Source organism: Tursiops truncatus, chromosome 2 (assembly GCF_011762595.2).
Source record: "Tursiops truncatus isolate mTurTru1 chromosome 2, mTurTru1.mat.Y, whole genome shotgun sequence".
Lineage (NCBI taxonomy): Eukaryota > Metazoa > Chordata > Mammalia > Artiodactyla > Delphinidae > Tursiops > Tursiops truncatus.
The window spans coordinates 42,876,794-42,896,330 of record NC_047035.1 but is presented as its reverse complement, the minus strand read 5'-3'; the positions used below and the strand labels follow the sequence as shown (position 1 = coordinate 42,896,330).

Here is a 19,537-nt window from a genome sequence, read left to right as displayed (position 1 = left end):
TTCCAACTTCCAAAGTATGAATGGCACATGAATCTTCTATTTTCATTGTACTGTGAGTACATCTGTTCTTAAATTCACATTGGAATAGCTAATAATCCTCTTTAAAAAAACAGACAATGGTTCTCAAGAAACTTAAATCTGAGCAGCTAAGCCACCTCAAAAACATATATCAGATAGATCTAAAACTAAGCTTCTCAGCTATTAGAAAAGAAAAGCAATTGATTTTCATAAAACTATACAAAGGAGTAATAAATAATCTAGGTTCAGCTGTAGGGGCACTTCGTAACTGCACCACTGAGGCATGATTAGCCTCTGGGGGGAAAAATGGCTGGCACATTTTACTTTGACAAGATAACAAATTTATTTTCAGCAAAGACTGAATACCTTATTACTGTAAACCTCGATACTGGTACCTAGGAAAGAAAATTACAAACGTTTTAAAGAATAAAGTTTTGGTTTAGAGATTACAAATAATATTGGGTTGGCCAAAGAAGTTTGTTCGGATTCTTCCATAACATCTCTTCTATTCCACATTATTGTACAGTATCCAATTTTCATTGCCCATCACAATTTGTTTTTAAAAACGGAATGTTTTCGTTACGTAAGTAGAGAATCGCAGTGCAGAAATATGGTCAAGGTTTCTTTCGCTTAACATGGAACCCAAACATCAAAGCGATTAACATAACCAAGCTGGTGCGAATGATTTTCAACACCTGATTTGGAGATTTTGAGTGTGTCGGCTTATCTCCTGCGTGGTATAACGTTGACTGTTCTGAAATTTACGTCTCGATCTGACTGCTATCAACTTGAACTGGTCTCCCCGACCATGGAGCATCGTCCAGTCAGAAATCTCTACCACAAAACTTTGCAAACCACTTTTGACACGTTCAGTCACGGCACCTTTTCCATACACTGCACGAATGTTTTGCCTTTTCAGTTGTGTTTTAACCTTTCTTGAATAAAGCATAATATGCTGCTGTTTTTTTCCTTCCATCTTCAATATTAAAATGGCTACACAAAAATTCACCAATTTTGATGCTTTTTTTAAAAAAGGACGCTGATATGACAGCTATCACAATACAATCTAACAAAATTGTTTCAAATGAAGTTAAAGACAACTAAGCACTACTAAAGCCATCTTATGGAAGAAACCGAATACATTCAGATAAAAAAGCACTTATCTGATAAGACTATCCCTTTGCTTTCATTTCTATCATTCTCAAAGGAACCTGAAAAATAAATGAGAAAAATAAAGTTGTAGGTCCTCAATATGTTTAACTGATTGAAACATTAAAATACTCTTCAAATTAAGATTTGAAAAGCAAATTAAGGTTACAAATTAATATCTCGTTAAAAAAATCTATCAAAATGCTACTAAGAAATCAGAAGAAATCCACAAATGAAAAAAATGAAGTCTTAATGTAAAACAATTCTAATGCTGTTCCTCACCTTGGAAATGAAACCCAGGCGGAACCTTTTACTTTCCTGCGCTCTACCACATCCATATTGTATTTACTGTGCCTAGGCTACCTCTTAACTGGTCTTTCTGAAGGACTCCCACCACCTACAAAAGCAAGCCTTCTGAAATGATTGACAGATTTCTCCCTCTCAAAGCCCTTTACACGTTTCCCTCTTAATAGTTTTCAAACTATTTTTTTTAAAAGGAACTCCGAAATATGAAATAAGAGTGCAGCCTACTCTTAACCCCAACCAAGTAGAAGCTTTTGTTCCACCATTGACCATGTGTATATATCTATTACAGTGTTTACTATAGTAAAATTTACTATAATTATATAAATGTATTCCTCCTCCCCCACCGTCCCTTGGGAGTTGTTCAAGAAATCATCTTTGTATCTCTACTGGTGAGCACACAGTATGTAATCAAATGCTAAAGGTATGTATTTTTAAAACTAAAATAACTCATACTAGTTAACTACAGGGTGAGATATTCAATATATTTAAAAACACTGGTTCACTACTGTATTGATCAGAGGCTTCTAAATTAAGACAAACGTGGTTTAAACGATTTGAACAGATCTGGAAAACCTAAGCTCAGGAAACATAAACTTTGGGGGAATCAATTCTTTTATACCATCATGATAATGGGATTTTTCTTGTTAAAAAAAGTTGGGGCTGCTTCTCTGTCACCATTGTAACCACAATTTCAGAATAAGAAAACCAGCATCATAATTAAAACCAGGATAGTGGTTTATAAGCTAACGTAGGTTTCATACTGGCTTTGTCACTTAATAATTGTGTCACCTTGGGCAAGTTACTTATTCCCTCGTCTATAAAATGAGGATTATGTACCACTTTTAAAATGACATCAAAAACAGGAATACTTAGATATAAATTTAAATTTGTACAAGATTTTGTGTTGAAAATTATAAAATGTTGGTGAGAAAGTGAACTATATAAACAAACTGATCAGAAGACTCAGTATTGTCAGTTCTCCTTAAACTGATTTATAGATTCAATGTAAGACCCAATCAAATTTGCAAGAGGGTTTTTTGGGGGGGGGGGGAGGGGTGTGTTTGTGGAAAGAAATCAACAAGCTTATTTCTAAAATTTATTTGGGAAAAGAAATTAGAATAGCCAAAACAATTTCAAAAGAGAAAAAGTTACAAGGCCTATGCCATCTGATTTCAAGACTTACTATAAAATTAATGTAATATTATTAATGGAAAAGAATAGAGTCTAGAAATAGAAATATATGGTTAATTGACAAAGGTGCAAAGGCAAATCAATGCACAAAGATAGTGTTTTTCCACAAATGGTGCTTGAACAACTGGACACCAAACACCAAACCATACCTTGTACCATATACAAAAATTAACTCAAAGTGATAAGTCAAAATGTACCTCAGGGCTTCCCTGGTGGCGCAGTGGTTGAGAGTCTGCCTGCCGATGCAGGGGACACGGGTTCGTGCCCTGGTCCAGAAAGATCCTACATGCCGCGGAGCAGCTGGGCCCGTGAGCCATGGCCGCTGAGCCTGCGCGGAGCCTGTGCTCCGCAACGGGAGAGGCCACAACAGTGAGAGGCCCGTGTACCGCCAAAAAAAAACCAAAAAAATAATGTACCTCGAAGTCTAAAACTTCTGGATGAAAACAGAAAACCTTTGTGACCCTGGTTTAAAAAAGAGCTCTCAGATACTACACCAAAAGCATGATACATAAATGAAAAAAACTGACAGTGAATTTCACCAAAATTAAAAGCTTCTGCTCTCCTTTAAGAGAATGAAAAAAAACTCTAGACAAAATATTTGCAAATCACATATTTGACAAAGGATATTTGTCCAGAATGTATAAAGAACTCTCAAAATTCAACAACCCAATATTTAAAAATGGGCGAAAGACTCAGATAATTCATATTACAAATAAAACTAATGTTCCTTCTTTAACCATCCTAACCCTGCAAGAGGTAATCACCATATTATGTATATCCTTCCAGCCAATAAATATTAATTCTTTCAAAGAGTAAATGCTAGTGTAATTATAAAGATGTTGAAGAGCAAGGGTACTCACACACCTTGAGTCTGTGTTTGAAGTGTATGATTTGGAATTTGATTTTGATTTTTACTATGTGGAACCATGAAGTGGAATTTTAGGAAAAAGTCATTTAAATAAGTTGAACTATATGATCCATATGGGATTTATTAAAACTTTTTAATTTTTTTAGGAAAAGCCAATAGGCTTCAAGATATAATATGGTAGAATCTGACATATAAAGATGATAACCTACCTTTAATAGACCGATTGGTTTAAGAGTCAGCAGCAACCAAGTGATAGTAAAGATTCAATGCAAAAATTTAGATGTCTAAAATGGATCATACTGCCAGGAAAGATTAAAAAAAAATAATATGCAATTCTTTCCCCAGTGGGAAAAACAGACACATTTAAAAATCCCTAGGAAAGTATATTAGAAATACATGGGGACTTCCCTGGTGGCACAGTGGTTAAGAATCTGCCTTTCAATGCAGGGGACGTGGGTTTGATCCCTGGTCAAGGAACTAGATCCCACATGCATGCTGCAACTAAGAGTTCACATGCCACAACTAAGGGGCCTGCTGGCCGCAACTAAGACCCGGCACAACCGAAATAATAAAATTTAAAAAAAATATTTCATATCCATTAAAAAAAAAGAAATACATGTTCATGTATTATTAAGTATACATAGCCTGTATGTATATACTGACCATAAATGTGTACTCTGAGAAGGGGGGAGCAGGGGAGGAGATAAATCCTGACAAGGAATTTTGGACAGTTCCCTGGATATCTGGTGCATTAGCTCTCCAATTCAGTGAACTGGATGAAAAACTAAGGATGACAATAATAGGAAAAAATCTGAGATGTCAATAATTGAAACAAAGTAAAAAAACTAATCCATATAAGAATATGAAGAACAGAATTTAGATGGGCGTGCACGTAAGTTGATAACTGTTTCTCCATCTTGTTCAGAGACCACCCGCATAAGAATTCTCCATGGATCTGAATTCACCAGATCTGAAGCGAGGCCCAGGAATCTGTATTTTGAACAAACAACTGATGTAATGCTTATGAATACACTAAAATTTGAGAATCACTGATTTGGACACAGCTTATTAAAATGAGAATACAGCAACAGAATGGTTATTAAAGGGTTTCAAGAAAAGAGATTTCTGATATATAGCAAAACGGAGGATGGAGCTGTAGGGCATGATGGGTACTTGGGAAAACTTTTTTCCATTGGATTTTTAAAGAAATACATGTCTCAGAAATAGGAGCACATAACTAGATGATAAAAAGAGAAGTATCTGATAGAAACTTTATAATAGATGGTTTCTAATACCTTATGATTCAGCATCAGTTCTCTCACCATTTCCAACATGAGGGTGGACAAAGAGCCAGGGAGCTGATAAAGAAGAAAATGCATATGAATTCAGAGATTAAAAAGCATCTTTTATATTTTACTGACAGGTCAAGAGAAAGAAAAATAGCTCCGACTTAAGACAGGCCAGGTCAATATGGCCAAAGAAAATTTTATATTAAGGGCTCAGTTCTGCCACTGCAAAAGAACCTTAACACAAGATTCCCTTACCAGCAATATCAAGGGATTCAGGTTTACACTGAAAGTATCTTCTACTGACACGTTCTACTAACACCTAATTCGAAGTTCATTTCATAGGATAAAAATAAGTGACAGATAATTCATTGTTTAGATAAATGTTGTATTTACTCACTATTTTACTAACAAAAGAGTAACATCATTTTACTGCAAACTTTCCCCCAAAGATATTCAATATTCACAAGGCAGCCCATTTCTATTCTAATCACCATTTGACCTTTCACCTGTCCCTACTGAAAATGGAGTAAATGTGGCAGAATGCAGTTCTTACATATTTCTAGAGGAAAGGTCTACTAGAAGTGAACACAGATAACAACACTTCCTTCAGAGGCAATACAATGATTCATTCACAGACTGAAACACGTTTGACAGGGAAAGTCTAAAAGGCAAGCCACCAATGTTGGCAAGTCATACATTAGTAATTATTTCTGACAACTAAGTTTTTCCTTCCTTGTCGGCAACCCTGGCTTTCATGATATGAAGCCAAATGAAACTTTCTGACAGATGACTTCATGTGAAGACATGACGTGCCACCCCCATTCCTCAATCTAGATATTTGGACAGCTTCCAAAAAGAATTTCAGAAGAGATGCTTTAAACATGAAACTCAAGCTTGTCTACTCTAAATCCATTCTTTTCCCTACATGGAAATCTGACAAAACAGGAAGTACTTGGCAGGATGGAGAAGCAAGTCTTGCGGCTTAAGTATTTACTGGTAACAGACTAAGTTCTTCGTGACTGTGTAATAAAATGCAGAACTACAAATTTGAGAAGAAAACAGCAAAAACTTGCCTTGGTTACCAAGCTTCCCTTGGCAATTTAAAGGCCTTAAAAAGACAGTATATCACATGATACATAGAGGAATAAGAAACAGGAAGATGGCTTTTTTTTTTTTGTTATGGTACTTCATGTGAGAATCCCTCTCCCTACCCTGTCAGACCAAGATCTAAGCCACCAAAATTATACAAACACTGAAAGGAGTTTTGTGACTATATAAAAACTAAGAAACACAAAGATTCAAAACAAAACAAAACAAAGATTTCTGGTTTCGTTTGAGAGAACATACTTGGGGAAAATCTTTGGTCTACGTTTGCCGAAGGATCTGAGTATAAATACAGTATCCTAACTACAAATAAATACAAATATAAATATACACCCTTAAATGGGCTGTTAGGATTAGCAGAATCAATAACACACTAGCAAACATACTAAGGAAAAAAGAATCCCTCCCCCATGACTCCTTCCAGCTGCCACCCCCAGCCCCAACTGAACTGTTGTTGAAACAACTAGAAGCATTTTCAGTTAACAGTTAGTTTGTATCTTCACTTTTAAGCTATCACACTTAAGGGTACAGCAGTATATCAAAGTGCCCAGTGAATGTTAAAAACTACCAAACAAATGTAAAGCACTGTTATCTAGTCCATTTGCCTACCCCTCAAAAGCAGGTTCAGACCCACAGTAAGTCATAAAATCAATTCGTGGGTCACAACAGATTTTATAAAAGAGTGAACTACAGGACAAAATACTGGAGGGCACTGTACTTTCATCTGTGGTGTGTATGAGCAATACACACACATACACAGAATAGAAACTTCACTATAAAGAAATTAATCCACGACCTTCCTTAGCTATTATTTCAAATATCTGTTTTACTAGAACACTTGTTATATAAAACAGTGAGGTAGGTAAGGACATTAAAGCTTCTGTCAATTTGATAATAGCAGCAACTTCCTTAAGTGCTAAAATTATCAAGTCAGTGTCTGATACTTCTGATTTTCAGAAGTATCATTTAACCTTTCAGGGATACATAAATATTAGAAATATGCTTAGGAATTCTTATTAGAAAAATATGGTGCTGGATTAGAACCATTAAGTATTAAGAGCTGTAAATACCTAGCCCCATGTCCCTTATACTTTAAAAGCAAACACTCATGTAGAGTAATGTATCCCAACCAATGAGAACAGGGTTATGATCAGAACACAGAACACCTGGTCTTCAAATCCAGTGTTTCTACAGTAGGATACTTACTGAAATCAACATCCCATTGAACTATTGTAAAAATTCTGAGCATTTTCGAGCTAAGAGTACATAACTGCTGCTTTAGCTCTAAAAATGCCTACTATGAGCCTGATTTTTTAACTTATCTCCCCATTTCCCAACATTTCCATTTCTTCTAAATCTAGAGGCATAGACCCCGTCAATCTTACAGTAACTAAAGGTCAAGTAAGTGTCCTCATGAAATGTCTCACCCAGTTCCTATTTTCAGCCTACTCCTATTTTCATGCCTAGAGGCATTACGGTATTGTGAAAAGAAAAATGTATGTACAGAGTGAGATTATGGGTTCAATAACCAATCGAGCCACGTGGTTTGTAGATTCTGTTATTGGCAGATGTACCCTTAGTACTGGCCCAACTTTTCACAAATTTGGACCACTGAGGATGAGAAGATTGGTGGGCTGGCAGATCCGTGAAAAACCAGCTGTCAGAAGAAAAATCCCTCTGGTGGTTAATTAGACACACTAGCCTTTATAAAACAATAGGAAATCATTCTAATGAAAATTCCTGACCTGTGGATAGTCCCCAGAGTGATCTACCCCCACTACACATTCTGGAATCTGACCCAATTCCTAAACCTCAAGCGATCTCTCATTTTAAGCAACTCATCAGGCAAGATGTTCCTCTTGTACAAAAACTGACAAAGCACATTTTCACTGGCATGCATTTGTCCATTAAATGTCACCTTTTAGCTTGCTATACCTTTTATAAACTGTCACTCCACAAATGAGTGCGTACTAAGTGCCAAGGCCTGTGACAGGTTCTAAACCTACAAAAGTGAATAAGGTGCAGTTCTCTGTCTGTAAGATGTCATAACTTAGTGAAGGACATATTAGAGGACAAAAAGCTAAAATGCAATACAGAAAGTGGTAGAAATCACATAAAAGGAAATATATGAAATTCATACGGACAGATTATCTATAGTTGCAGAGGTATCAAGGAAAGCATCACTTAAATAGCAGCTTTTGAATATGTGGCAATAGGGCAACGATCCAGATGGTGGGAAAAATATGAATAAAAACAAAGAACTGGGAAAAATACAGAGCTTGTGCGGTGGAGCCATGATAGTTTTAGTGTGACTGCAGCAAATAATACCTGAAGAGAAGAAGTATGAAATAAGTTTGGAGAGAGGTCAATATGACCTTCAGGAAGGGAGAGGCAAAGAGTCTAGGTGCTTTATTTCTGTATATAAATATAACATTTCTTTAAAACTCTTGAATGACAGACATTATGAAACAGCACGATACATACTAACAACACCACATAATATCTGGAATCATTCTAAGCACTTTACGTATATTAATTCATTTAATACTAATCCTAACCAGGTCAGTTCTATTACTATCCCTATTTTACAGATGAGGCAGAGATTAAATCTGCCCTAAACCACCCATCCCCACAAAAAGCCTGGCCACACCCACACATTCTAAAGCTGAAGTATCTTCTTTGCTATCCCTGAATAATTCCCTGGATATTCACTAAACTGTAGTCATCATTTCATGATGTTAAGTCAAATCACTACGCGGTACACAAACTTATACACTACTATATGTTAATACCTCAATAAAACTGGAAGAAAAAAGAATGAAAAACTAACCTTTCTTTAACTTAGTTCAGGAATCATCTGGTTTTCCTGCATTTTACTTAATAATCCACTTTAACTTTTCAAGTTAAAACCAGAAATAAGAAAACCCTAATAAAAGCCCCAAAAAGTCTAATGGAAGAATAGAATTAAAAGTCAGAATACAAGGAACTCCCTGGCAGTCCAGTGGTTAGTACTCCACGCTTTCACTGCCAAGGGCCTGGGTTCGAGCCCTGGTCGGGGAACTAAGATCCCACGTGCCACGCCACGCAGCCACAAAAGTTGGAATACACAAAACAGTATACAGTCCAGCATATGCCTTAATCCAATTAGGGACCTTATAGGCATTTTCACAAAAGAAAGAACAGATGCTTACTGGACATTTCAAGCTCTAACTAGCATGTTTAAAACTGATTTCACTTTCCTTACCAACCAGCAGCCTTTCCTGACTTTCCAAACTGATTAATGGCACAATCTATTTCCCATTTTTTAAAATCTTGAGTTTTCTTTCTTTTTACCTCTATAATCAATTAGAAATCAAATGCTATCAACTCTTTTTTTCTCACAGTCTCTTGCTCACCTATCCTTCCTTACCCTCCCTCCAGGCCCTACTCACTCTAGTTTCACCTCATGCTGACATCACTGCAAGAGTATCTTAATTGTCTCCCCACCTCCAATTCCTGTGTCACTTCTTCAGTCATACTGGACACTATTTCCAAGTAATCGTTCAGGAATACATTTTGTCTATTCAAAAACCCTCAACACAAATAATGAAAATCAAAAGGGAAGTCTTTATGGAAAAATATCTGTAGCAAATTACTACTAAATATTATATAATAAGCTCAAAAAATTAAGGAATATCAAAACTCTAATATATAAATGGACAAAAGTCTTGAATAGACAACTTGTCTACTACTAAGAATCAGTAACTGAAATTATGGAAAGAGGTCCCACTTCACAAAAATATTACAGAGAAAAAGAGAGCTCAACATATTTTGTACCTAGTAACTTAGCAAAAGTTATAATTACAGGCTACCCAATGTTGGTAACTAAACTCACAGGGAAGGTAGTGTAAATTATAACTCTTTTGGAAAACAACATGGCAACATTTCAAAGAGTCATAAAAATGTTCATACAATGACCATTTAAATCAATCCTAAAAGAACAGTGCAAAAAAACAGAAAATACTGTATGTACATAGATGATAATTACAGCACAATATTTAAGAACTAGAAAGAAACCTAAATGGTCCAGCAATAGGAAAATAAAGTCAGAGATAACAGAGTTTGATGGAATATTTTCAGACATTAAAATTACTGTGGAGGACTTCCCTGGTGGCGCAGTGGTTAAGAATCCGCCTGCCGATGCAGGGAACATGGGTTCAAGCTCTGGGCTGGGAAGATCTCACATGCCGTGGAGCAACTAAGCCCGTGCGCCACAACTGCGGAGCCTGCGCTCTAGAGCCCACGAGCCACAACTACTGAAGCCCACGTGCCTAGAGCCCATGCTCCGCAACAAGAAAAGCCACTGCAATGAGAAGCCCATGCACCACAACACTGAGTAGCCCCCGCTCGCCGCAACTAGAGAGCCCACGTACAGCAATGAAGACCGAATGCAGCCAAAAATAAATAAATTAATTAAAAAAAAATTACTGTGGAGACCATGCAGTCACATTGAATGCCTATTACAACGTTAAGTAACAAAGAAAAATAAAAATTTCTCTGAGTCTAAAGAAAGAATATGCATACAGACAAGGAAAAAGAAAATTTTAAAAATCCAATGGTAGGGTGGGATTAGAAGTAAGTTTTTGTTTGTTTGTTTAATTCCATTTTGATTTGTAAAATTTGAAAACAAAACAAAAAATAACCTTCATTTTCTGCTCATATCCCACCTTTCAAGGCCCTCTGGAAGTTCCCAAACCTATAAAAGACAAGCACTCTACATAATTCTGATGTGCAGCTAATTCTAGAAACCTCGACAAGCTGGCTTCACACAACTTTCCCAATGTAATCTTTAATCAGTCATCCTCTCCAAACTGGTTCACTTACTGTCCCAAACATAGCTTTTCTTATATATTGGGTTGGCCAAGAAGTTCCTTCAGTTTTAAGTAACTATAAAAGACACATTTTTCATTTTCACCAAGAATTTTATTGAATAATGTATTCACTAACCGAACAAACTTTTTGGCCAACCCAAATAACTGCATCCTTGCTCACAAGCTACATCCACTTAGAATGACTTCCTTTCTTCTAATTTTACATATTACATATCATTAACCTTGAAAAGCCTTCAATCATGGCTAAATTTCTTTCTGTTCTGTATTATAAAACAATTTGTTTTTTAAAACAATTAGATCCAATTGTACACTGAACTTTGACAAATCTATTTTTCTCGTGTGCCATGATTTAAATCTTTAAAAAGTTAAACCAATCTAAATTGATGGAATCTTTTGAAATAACTATATTAACACCCACATGTTTAATTATGGTTTTCTTTTTATTGACAGTAAGCTTCTGAGGACAGATCCTAGTAGGAATGCCACTAGGTAATCTACCAAATCCTAAAATAATGCTCTTGTTTGCATTATATATGAAGGAAAACCAGTTATCTATGACTCCATGTGGCCATAAAATAAGCAGTGACATCTACTAGGGCAAAAGACCATACAGAGATTACAAAGGTTGCTTTGGTTGCAAATAAGCAAATTTAGTAACTTTCCAAAAAATAACAAAACCATTAGGAAAGCAGCTACATTCAACACAACAATCTGTTCTGCTTTTCAACATACACAGACAGTTACAGGAATAACTGTACAGTGGAACAAATTCTATCATTTTTAAAAAGAGATATACATGTAAAGGCAACATGGCCCATCTCGATTACTAAAGAATAGTTAAGTAAAACTGCATACCAGAATTACAATTTCAACAGAGAGCAGATCCAAGTCATTTAAAAACTGGAACACTTTCCTTCATTATTCCACAAAGCGAGGCTTCCTCTAGAAGACAAAGACTTTTTAAAGTTTTGAGTATGTTATATAGCCCACACACTCAGAACAGACTGTTTTGCTTCACTTCTAAACACTTTTCCTGATGAGATCTTTATATGTCAAGTATTTTACCATGGGTTAAAGAAAAAAAAAATCATGAAAATGTTCACAGTGTTCTGTGATTAAAAATCCAGAAATGGGAACCATATGAATGGGTAAAAAAAAAATTCATAGGGATGTTCTAATTTCGAGATTTCAGTCTAAGATACCATGATGGGAAGCTAACTTCATGCCCTCATTTGAATTCTTGACCAAATAAATAAAACATTCTGCTTTCAAAATAGCTTTTTTTCATAAAAACATTATTAAAAATTTGACCATTTTGATTTTGTAGAAACATTATTCTACTAGTTTGGGCTCATTAAAATAGGTTACAAAAATCAATTTTATCAAAATTAATTTTCATTCATTTATTCCTAAGAGATGATTTGAGTGTTCAATTAATATTCATCTATAGTTGCCTTCCGCTAAGGTATCATAAAATCTTTAAAAAAAAAAAAAAGAATTGAGGAAAAAAGTCAAGAATAACTATTCTCAATGAGTTCTCTAAACCTACATTATTATTAGCAATTAGAAATCAAATCAGTTCTGGGACTTCCCTGGTGGAGCAGTTGTTGAAGAGTCTGCCTGCCAAGGCAGGGGACACGGGTTCAATCCCTGGTCTGAGGGGATCCCACACGCTATGAAGCAACTGAGCCCGTGTTCCACAACTACTGAGTCTGTGCTCTGGAGCCCTCGTGCTACCACTACTGAAGCCCTTGAGCATAGAGCCCACGCTCCGCAACAAGAGAAGCCACCGCAATGAGAAGCCCGCGCACTGCAATGAAGAGTGGCCCCTGCTCGCCGCAACTAGAAAGCCTGCGTGCAGCAACGAAGACCCAATGCAGCCAAAATAAAAAAAAAAAAGTTTGCTCCCTTCAAAAAAAAAAAGAAAGAAATCAACTCAGTATTAAATCAAGTATTTGGAACATTAAAAAAAATTTCAAAGTTAAGACAGCATTTGTGGAATATCATGAATTTTCAAAAGAGAACTGCTGTTAAAGAAAACATGTTAGCTTACTTCACATATTTTGTATATGAAAGTACATAACGATTCATAAGAAACAGTGACAGAGCACATACCATGTATCAGGTAAGGAAACATAAGAGTGATTAAAACAGCAATTGCAACCCTCTGGGAGTAAAGTCTCAAACTGGGGAAGAGCCAAACAAATGCAAAGTAAATGTGATGAGAGAGGCATGTAAAGGGTCCTATGACAGTACAAAAGCACCTTGAGAATGCACAGAAAGATGGAAAACTTTAAGCCAGCCTACAAGGAAACAATAGTTAAACTCAACTAACTCTACCATAAAAAACAATTTGTTTTTAGTATCCTCTAAGTGTCACTTCTGCATAGCAAAATGTTTCACTGTACAAACGCCTAACTATTCTAGAGCAAAAAATAAATTAATTTTAAGAAATTACTCTTAAGGTCCAAAAAATTCTCAAGTTTATTTTACTATATGTGTGACTTGAAAGACTGATAATTTTACCTAAATAAACAGAGACCCAGGAGAAAAAGCTCAAAAATAAAGCTAAATTAAATTTTTAAAATGGGGATTGGGGAGGAGGAGAGTAATAAAAGGAAAAAGGATAACAAAAAAAGAGCAAAAGCTTTCTGATGAAGCATGGTATAATCTCTTTGGCCTTGTATTTCCACTTATAGAAATTTATTCTAGAGAAATAATCAGGCATGTGAGGGAATATCAAGATGCCTAGAAATTTTAGGCATAGATGTCAGTTCTCAGAGAAAATCTTTTGTAAAACATGCACAAGGATATTCAGACATATTACTGCCATTATAAAAATTAAGAGATCTGGTTACATAAAATACAGTACATCTATCCTACAGGACACTATGCAGCCATGAAAAACGTGCAGCATGTTCCCAATATTTTCCAAAAAGGAAAAAAACCTGAGTGACAAAATGAGCATGACTAGAATGATCTCTATTTTGTAAAACAAAACCAGCGAAAGAGAAACCCCTCTGAATAACACATAGGTACAGTACAAACTGCAATCACCTTTTGGTGGTGGTGATACAAGAGATTTTGTTTTCTTCTTTTGGCTTTTTGGTAATTTCCAAATGCCCACTGACATACATTATTTGGATCAGATAATAACCGTTTTAAGTCAGGTAGTGGAATTATAGGTGATTACCCACCCGCTCCGACCCGGGAAGTTAAGTAGTATTTACATGTCCTATAATTTCCTTAAGAAAAAAAATTGCTTAACTTCTAAACTCTTACTGAAATATCTTTTCTACATGCCAAATTTTTAAATATTGAGTAAAAAATCATGAAAATGTCCACATTATTCCTTGATAAAAATATTAAGTACTTAAAAATCTAGAAATGGGTAAACAAATTCTTAAGTATGTCCTAATTTTGAGACTTCATTCTAAAGTATCATATCAGGAAGCTAATCACAGACTCATTTGAACCCTTGACCAAACAAAGACTTTTCAACTACCATTCTTCCATGTTGCTATTTATGGCTCTACTTACTGGTCTCCCTAATTCTAAAGATTTTTACAGACATTAGAACTCACCTCAGTAATACTTCCGGATGTTTGTCACTTAACTGTCCTTTTCTTCAGACCAACTGCCAAAAAAAACCCCAACAAATCATTAAATCACTCGATCATTTTCTAGTCTGGAGCCCCACCAATACAGCAATAGGGTTCAAAACAGAAGTATTATGAGGATAATTTTAAGCAGCTATTCAGATCAGTGTGACTAGGTCACTCAGCAGAAATACTAACATGCATTTCATTTTCTTAACAATTCTGAAAAAATCACTGTTACGAATGAAAAATCGATGCAGCCTTAGTTAACATGTCCTCTTAACGAGTAAGTTTAGTCAACGTGGATTACCATCGATATTTTCCATTTTTTTAATTATTTCATGCTTTAAAACAACTTGCCAATCAATACTCTATTTCCACCATTTCAAATGTGGTTTTGTTTTCTTTAACAGAACACAAGATCGTGCTAATGGAACGAGATCAATGGCTACCCTGAACAAAATCCTATCGGGGAGGCCCTTGTATTTTTATCTAAGGTGTGTCCCGTCCCTGCAAAACCACTGCTCGCTCCTTTCAAAAAGCAGCCTAAGCCTCGTGCAGCATGGCACAGCTACTTGTCTAAGGCCAGAGCGGCAGCGTCTGTGCTAGCTAGGGAATTCCTCAGCACCCCAAGCCCAGCGTTTCCTTCATTTTCCTCACTGCTTAAACGCGTGACCAGCACGCGGAAACCCCTCCCCACGCAGGACCGGTTTGCCTCAAAACCCTGCCCTCCCTGTCTTAACTAAGGAGGAGCACACAGCCGGTGGCCTTGGTCCCAGAACGTGACAAGCTGCCGAAATCCACTTCCAAAGGGAGGAAGCACTGCTCTGAGAGGAGCGGCATCCCGAACATCTCTCACACTCAGTCCGAGAGGAGTCCAAAGGATCAGCCCGGAGAAAAGAGACGTGCACGTCCCCTCCGCCTCTTTCTCTAGAGCCGCGAGAGAAGCCTCGCCCCCTCTCAGCCCGCCCCCAGCTCCCCACCCAGCCGCAGGGAGAACTTACTCTGCTATGGCTGCCGAGCGGCCCCCTCACTTCCGGTGCCGGTGCCGCTAGAGCTGCGCCATCCCCCAGTCCACCGGACAACTACCGCTTCCAACTGACCTTTCTGACAGATCGCTACTCTTCCGATCTTCACTAGGTGCTGTCCTGGAGGGAACGGTGGATGGTTGCCACAGTTAAATGAATCCACGGGATAAAGATTCCGCTCTCGTCTCGCCAGAAACATAAAATACGGTAGACCTGCAGCCACCGCTGCCCAGACAAAATGGCGCCGAGAAACTGGTTCAGCGCAGGCGCTTTGGAAAGACCCTGCCCCGCCCCCGTGCAAGTCCTGGCCACAGCTCCGGGTTCGGTTTCCATGGGACACCCCACCGCCAATCCTCGTGCCGAACTGCTCTTCCTGACCCCTCAATTGACCAATCAGTGCTCAGTTAAGTACATCCGGAGTCGTCTTTACCAATCATTTTTCAGGACTTGCTTACTCAATACCTGATTCTCCAGTAACGTTAGTCTTCGGAGGCAGCCAATCATAAGTGGCAGATGTCCTACCTGCTGTTTTTCGCACCAATCCGTGAAGTTTCAGAGCTACATCCAATGAGGACGGCAGGTAGCGAGCTCCAATCCGAAACTCTTCGGCGTCATGAGCAGCCAATAGGAGTTCGTGTAGAAGCGAGTCTGCTCAACAGCTTGTTATTTGGTGGATTGTGGCAGTAAATCGGGCGAGTGGGGAACGGGGCGCAGGAACTGCCGCCGCGGCCGGGAGTGGTGCTGCCCGGACTGGGGCCCACGGGGGTCAGTGGGGCGGAGGACTCGGGGGCTGACAGCGCGCACTTCACCGGCAGTTGGTAGGTGGGGAGAAGAGAAGCGGGGGATACTGAATGGAAGAAGCGGCACTAGCAGCTGGTGCTGCTGCCTGGGGTCCCGGTGCAGTTGGAAGCTTTGGAGGTGGGGAGGGGGATGCTTGGCAAGCGGGGTGGCGAGCGCAGGGGAAGGGGCAAGTCGTGGAGCAGCGGCAGCAACTGCGGGAACAGCCGCCGCAGCTGCCTCGTCGGCCGCTTCCCCGGGTTCCCCGGGAAAATGGCTGTGGGCTGGCCGCGCCGCTAAGTTTGCTTCCGCGAGGCGAGGAGCGGGCTGCTTGGGGCAGCCGGCCCCCAACTCCCCAGTGCGTCCTCCCCCGTGGAGTCCGTGGTTGGACCCGAGGGACTGGGGGCTGGTACTGCTCTGGGTTGTACAAAAAGTTGAGGCGGGCGCGGGGAGGAGGCGGCGGCTGCCGCTGTGCGGCTCCCCTCCCCTCCCACACCCTGTCCGGGCCACCTCCCCTCCTTCTCTCCGCCCCCCCAGCCTTCTTCCCCTCGCGGGTCTTCCCTCCCTCGCGCGCCTCGGGGCTGAAGGCCACGGCCCCTGCCCCTTCGGGTGAAGAAGTGCTTCTCCTTTCTGATATGGTGCAGAGGAAAGGAAGGAGAGCAATGGCGCCGTGACACTCCGCTGCCGCCACCGCGGGCCCGGGGCGGGCGGAGGGGGCCGATCGGCGGAGGCGGGGCGCGGGCCGAAGTCGGGGTATCCGGGGGGCGGCTGAGCTCGGCGACCGCGCCTGTGGGGGGCCCGGGGAAGCCCAAACGGCGCCCTGCCCTTCTCCAGAGCGACCCGTCCTGGGGCTCTGAGTTGAGCATTCCGGGTCAAAGTGGCGAGCGAGGCGGGGGCGCGGTGGGCCGCTGGCGAACTCCGCGGCGGAACCCACTGCCCTTTGGCGCCCGTGGGGTTCTTGCCACCCCCTCGGCTCCTGCGTCCTGGCTGCCCTCGGAGGGGATCTTATCCCTTCCCTGGTGAGGGTTCTGCCCCTCCCCGCTGGCATTTGTTTACTTTCTTTCCCTGGGTCGCTCCCCTCGTTGACTGATTCTGTGCCTGTCTTTCCCCTCCCCTTGGTTCCAGCGACGGAGAAGATAGCTCGTTGAGCTGGAACCCCACAGATCACCAGTGAAAATGAAGGTAAGTAGAGTCGACGCTGCTCGGAACCTCGTGCCCTGGACACTGACTGTCGTGAGGCCAGTGCTATGGAATGTCATTTTTTTGCTACTCAAAATTGATTCGTCTGCTGAGCAGCGCTTTCTGAAAATGAGGACGTGTTGAATGGGTGAGAGATGATCATTGTGTCTAAATGCGGTCAGTTGGGCCCCTCTCCGAAGCAGTTAGCACTTTGGAAAGGCTGCTGCAGCCTTTCCATTGTTGTCCATTGGGCTAGTATTTTTAAACACTTCCTGTGTTGGCAGCGACCTTTGCAGAAGTAAAGCTTTTGTCCTGCTTTGGTTCTTTGGGGGATTTTTTGATTTTTTTTTTTTTTTCCTTCTCCAGTGCCAATGCGATTTTCTAAGGAAGGAATGTGTGGATTGTGTAAGGGAGATACCATTTCTTCTGGGGATAACGTGAAATTTTGTGGGTAAAATATTTGAAGGTGAACTAAAACTAAGTATTATTATATATTATTATTATAACTAATAATACTTAATTTTAGTTCAGTAAATATTTTAAATGTATATCCAACCTAAAAAAAATTCTTCTGAAGACAACAAATATTGCAAACATCGTATGTGATGTTTAAAGGGAAAGGAAGGTATAACATCCTGCAGTTCCGTGGCATTGAATGTTTCAGGTCAGATATTTATTTGCAAAAAGTATTTCTTTTCAATTTGCGTTATTCGTAAATGCACTAACTTTAAACTTGATTCCTTACTCATTTACTCTTTCAGTGTATTAAGCTCTGAAATACAGGATTTTCCCAAACTTCCTCTTGCTTTCTTATCTCCTTGAAATGACAGTGTACCTTCTTTAATGTTAGTTGGGAAAACTTAATGAAAAATCATTTTCTACTTGAAAGTATTTCTCTAAAGTGTACACTGTCACCTTTGCACTTAGCATTGTTGAGTTGAGCTTTTATGAATACACTTAACTTTTGGAAAATATTCTTAAAATGACAGATTGAGATAGCAGTCATTCTGTTACTGTCAAGATTAAAATGAATGGTGGAGTGAAATTTCTCACATCTTTCCATGTATCATTCTGATCACGGACATTTGCTAAAAGTAGGTATTTCTTTGTGAAACTTTTTTTTTTTAAATATACCAAGAAGATTAATATTGATAAACTAGGTACAGCTACCCTCAGTTCACATCTCTGCATTCATCAGTTAATTTAGATTTAAAGCTTTAAAATGCAGCTTTTAGCCAATGATTTTTCTAAATGCTCTCCTTATCAAAAGGCTTCATTTATTGTCTGTACAGTTATTATGTATCCAAAAACAGTTGCCTTTATGTAGCTATATTAATAAACATTTGGGCTTCCCTGGTGGTGCAGTGGTTGAGAGTCCGCCTGCCAATGCAGGGGACGCGGGTTCATGCCCTGGTCTGGGAGAAGATCCCACATGCCGCAGAGCGGCTGGGCCTGTGAGCCATGGCCGCTGGGCCTGCGTGTCCAGAGCCTGTGCTCCGCAACGGGAGAGGCCAGAACAGTGAGAGGCCCGCGTACCGCAAACAAAACAAAACAAAACACATTTAATTATGTATTTGTTAGTGTTAATTTTAATAGCAATATTTCTTTTAATTTGAAAACAAAATTTCAAGAGGCCATAACTGACTAACTTAAAGTTTTATGAGACACTTAAAATAAATATACCTTTTCTGGATTTTTAAATTTTTTCATTTCTTAAATATATTATAAAATTGTTGAATCATTTTGTATCTGAATGAAAAAACATTATATTTCCTACTGATACTTTCTAGTTACAATTTAAATTGTTTTATGTTTTCGCGATATAGTTTATAAAGTAAAGGATTGCTAATAAAGTGCTTTAGGGATATTTTTCAAATTATCAATGATACTAATAAGCAAATAATGTTAATGTTCTTATTACTTGAAATACAGAACCTTTTGATGGGACTTGGGGTTGGAGTAGGGGAAAATAGTAGTGACATTCATATTGTATGTTCCTTTCATCAGGCGGCGGATGAGCCTGCCTACCTGACAGTGGGAACTGATGTCAGTGCCAAGTACCGAGGTGCCTTCTGTGAGGCAAAAATTAAGACTGTGAAAAGGCTGGTAAAAGTTAAGGTAATTTTTTTTTTAATGGAACAGCTTTATTAACTCGATT

At 39.1% G+C, this 19,537-nt stretch overlaps 1 protein-coding gene and 1 long non-coding RNA gene across 8 annotated transcripts in view; one reads left to right on the top strand and one right to left on the bottom strand.

The window, feature by feature from the left end:
• Window positions 1-1,022: 1,022 nt before the first annotated feature.
• Window positions 1,023-15,690, bottom strand: LOC109548014 (uncharacterized). 3 transcript variants are annotated; one of them, XR_012329966.1, is made up of 5 exons: window positions 15,499-15,690; window positions 14,381-14,433; window positions 4,828-4,890; window positions 3,742-4,522; window positions 1,023-1,229 (listed from the first exon to the last, which is right to left on the bottom strand). It is a non-coding gene; the product is annotated as an uncharacterized lncRNA (long non-coding RNA). The 3 variants fall into 3 exon arrangements; XR_002174000.3 differs by lacking the exon at window positions 3,742-4,522 and having other exon boundaries at window positions 15,400-15,683; XR_002173997.3 differs by lacking the exon at window positions 3,742-4,522 and having other exon boundaries at window positions 15,499-15,681.
• A 400-nt stretch (window positions 15,691-16,090) lies between these two features.
• The window catches only part of ARID4A (AT-rich interaction domain 4A), a 58,643-nt gene continuing 55,196 nt past the window's right edge, over window positions 16,091-19,537 (top strand). For 2 of the 5 annotated variants that reach the window (XM_073800424.1, XM_073800423.1), the window contains exons 1-2: window positions 16,750-17,382; window positions 19,387-19,497. In XM_073800424.1, coding sequence (XP_073656525.1) covers window positions 17,377-17,382; window positions 19,387-19,497 — 117 coding nt within the window. In that variant the 5' untranslated portion in view covers window positions 16,750-17,376. Of the gene's footprint in view, window positions 16,242-16,749; window positions 17,383-18,362; window positions 18,474-19,386; window positions 19,498-19,537 lie in introns of those variants that run through there. The other 3 variants (XM_019923443.2, XM_019923427.2, XM_019923431.2) reach the window with 2 other exon arrangements.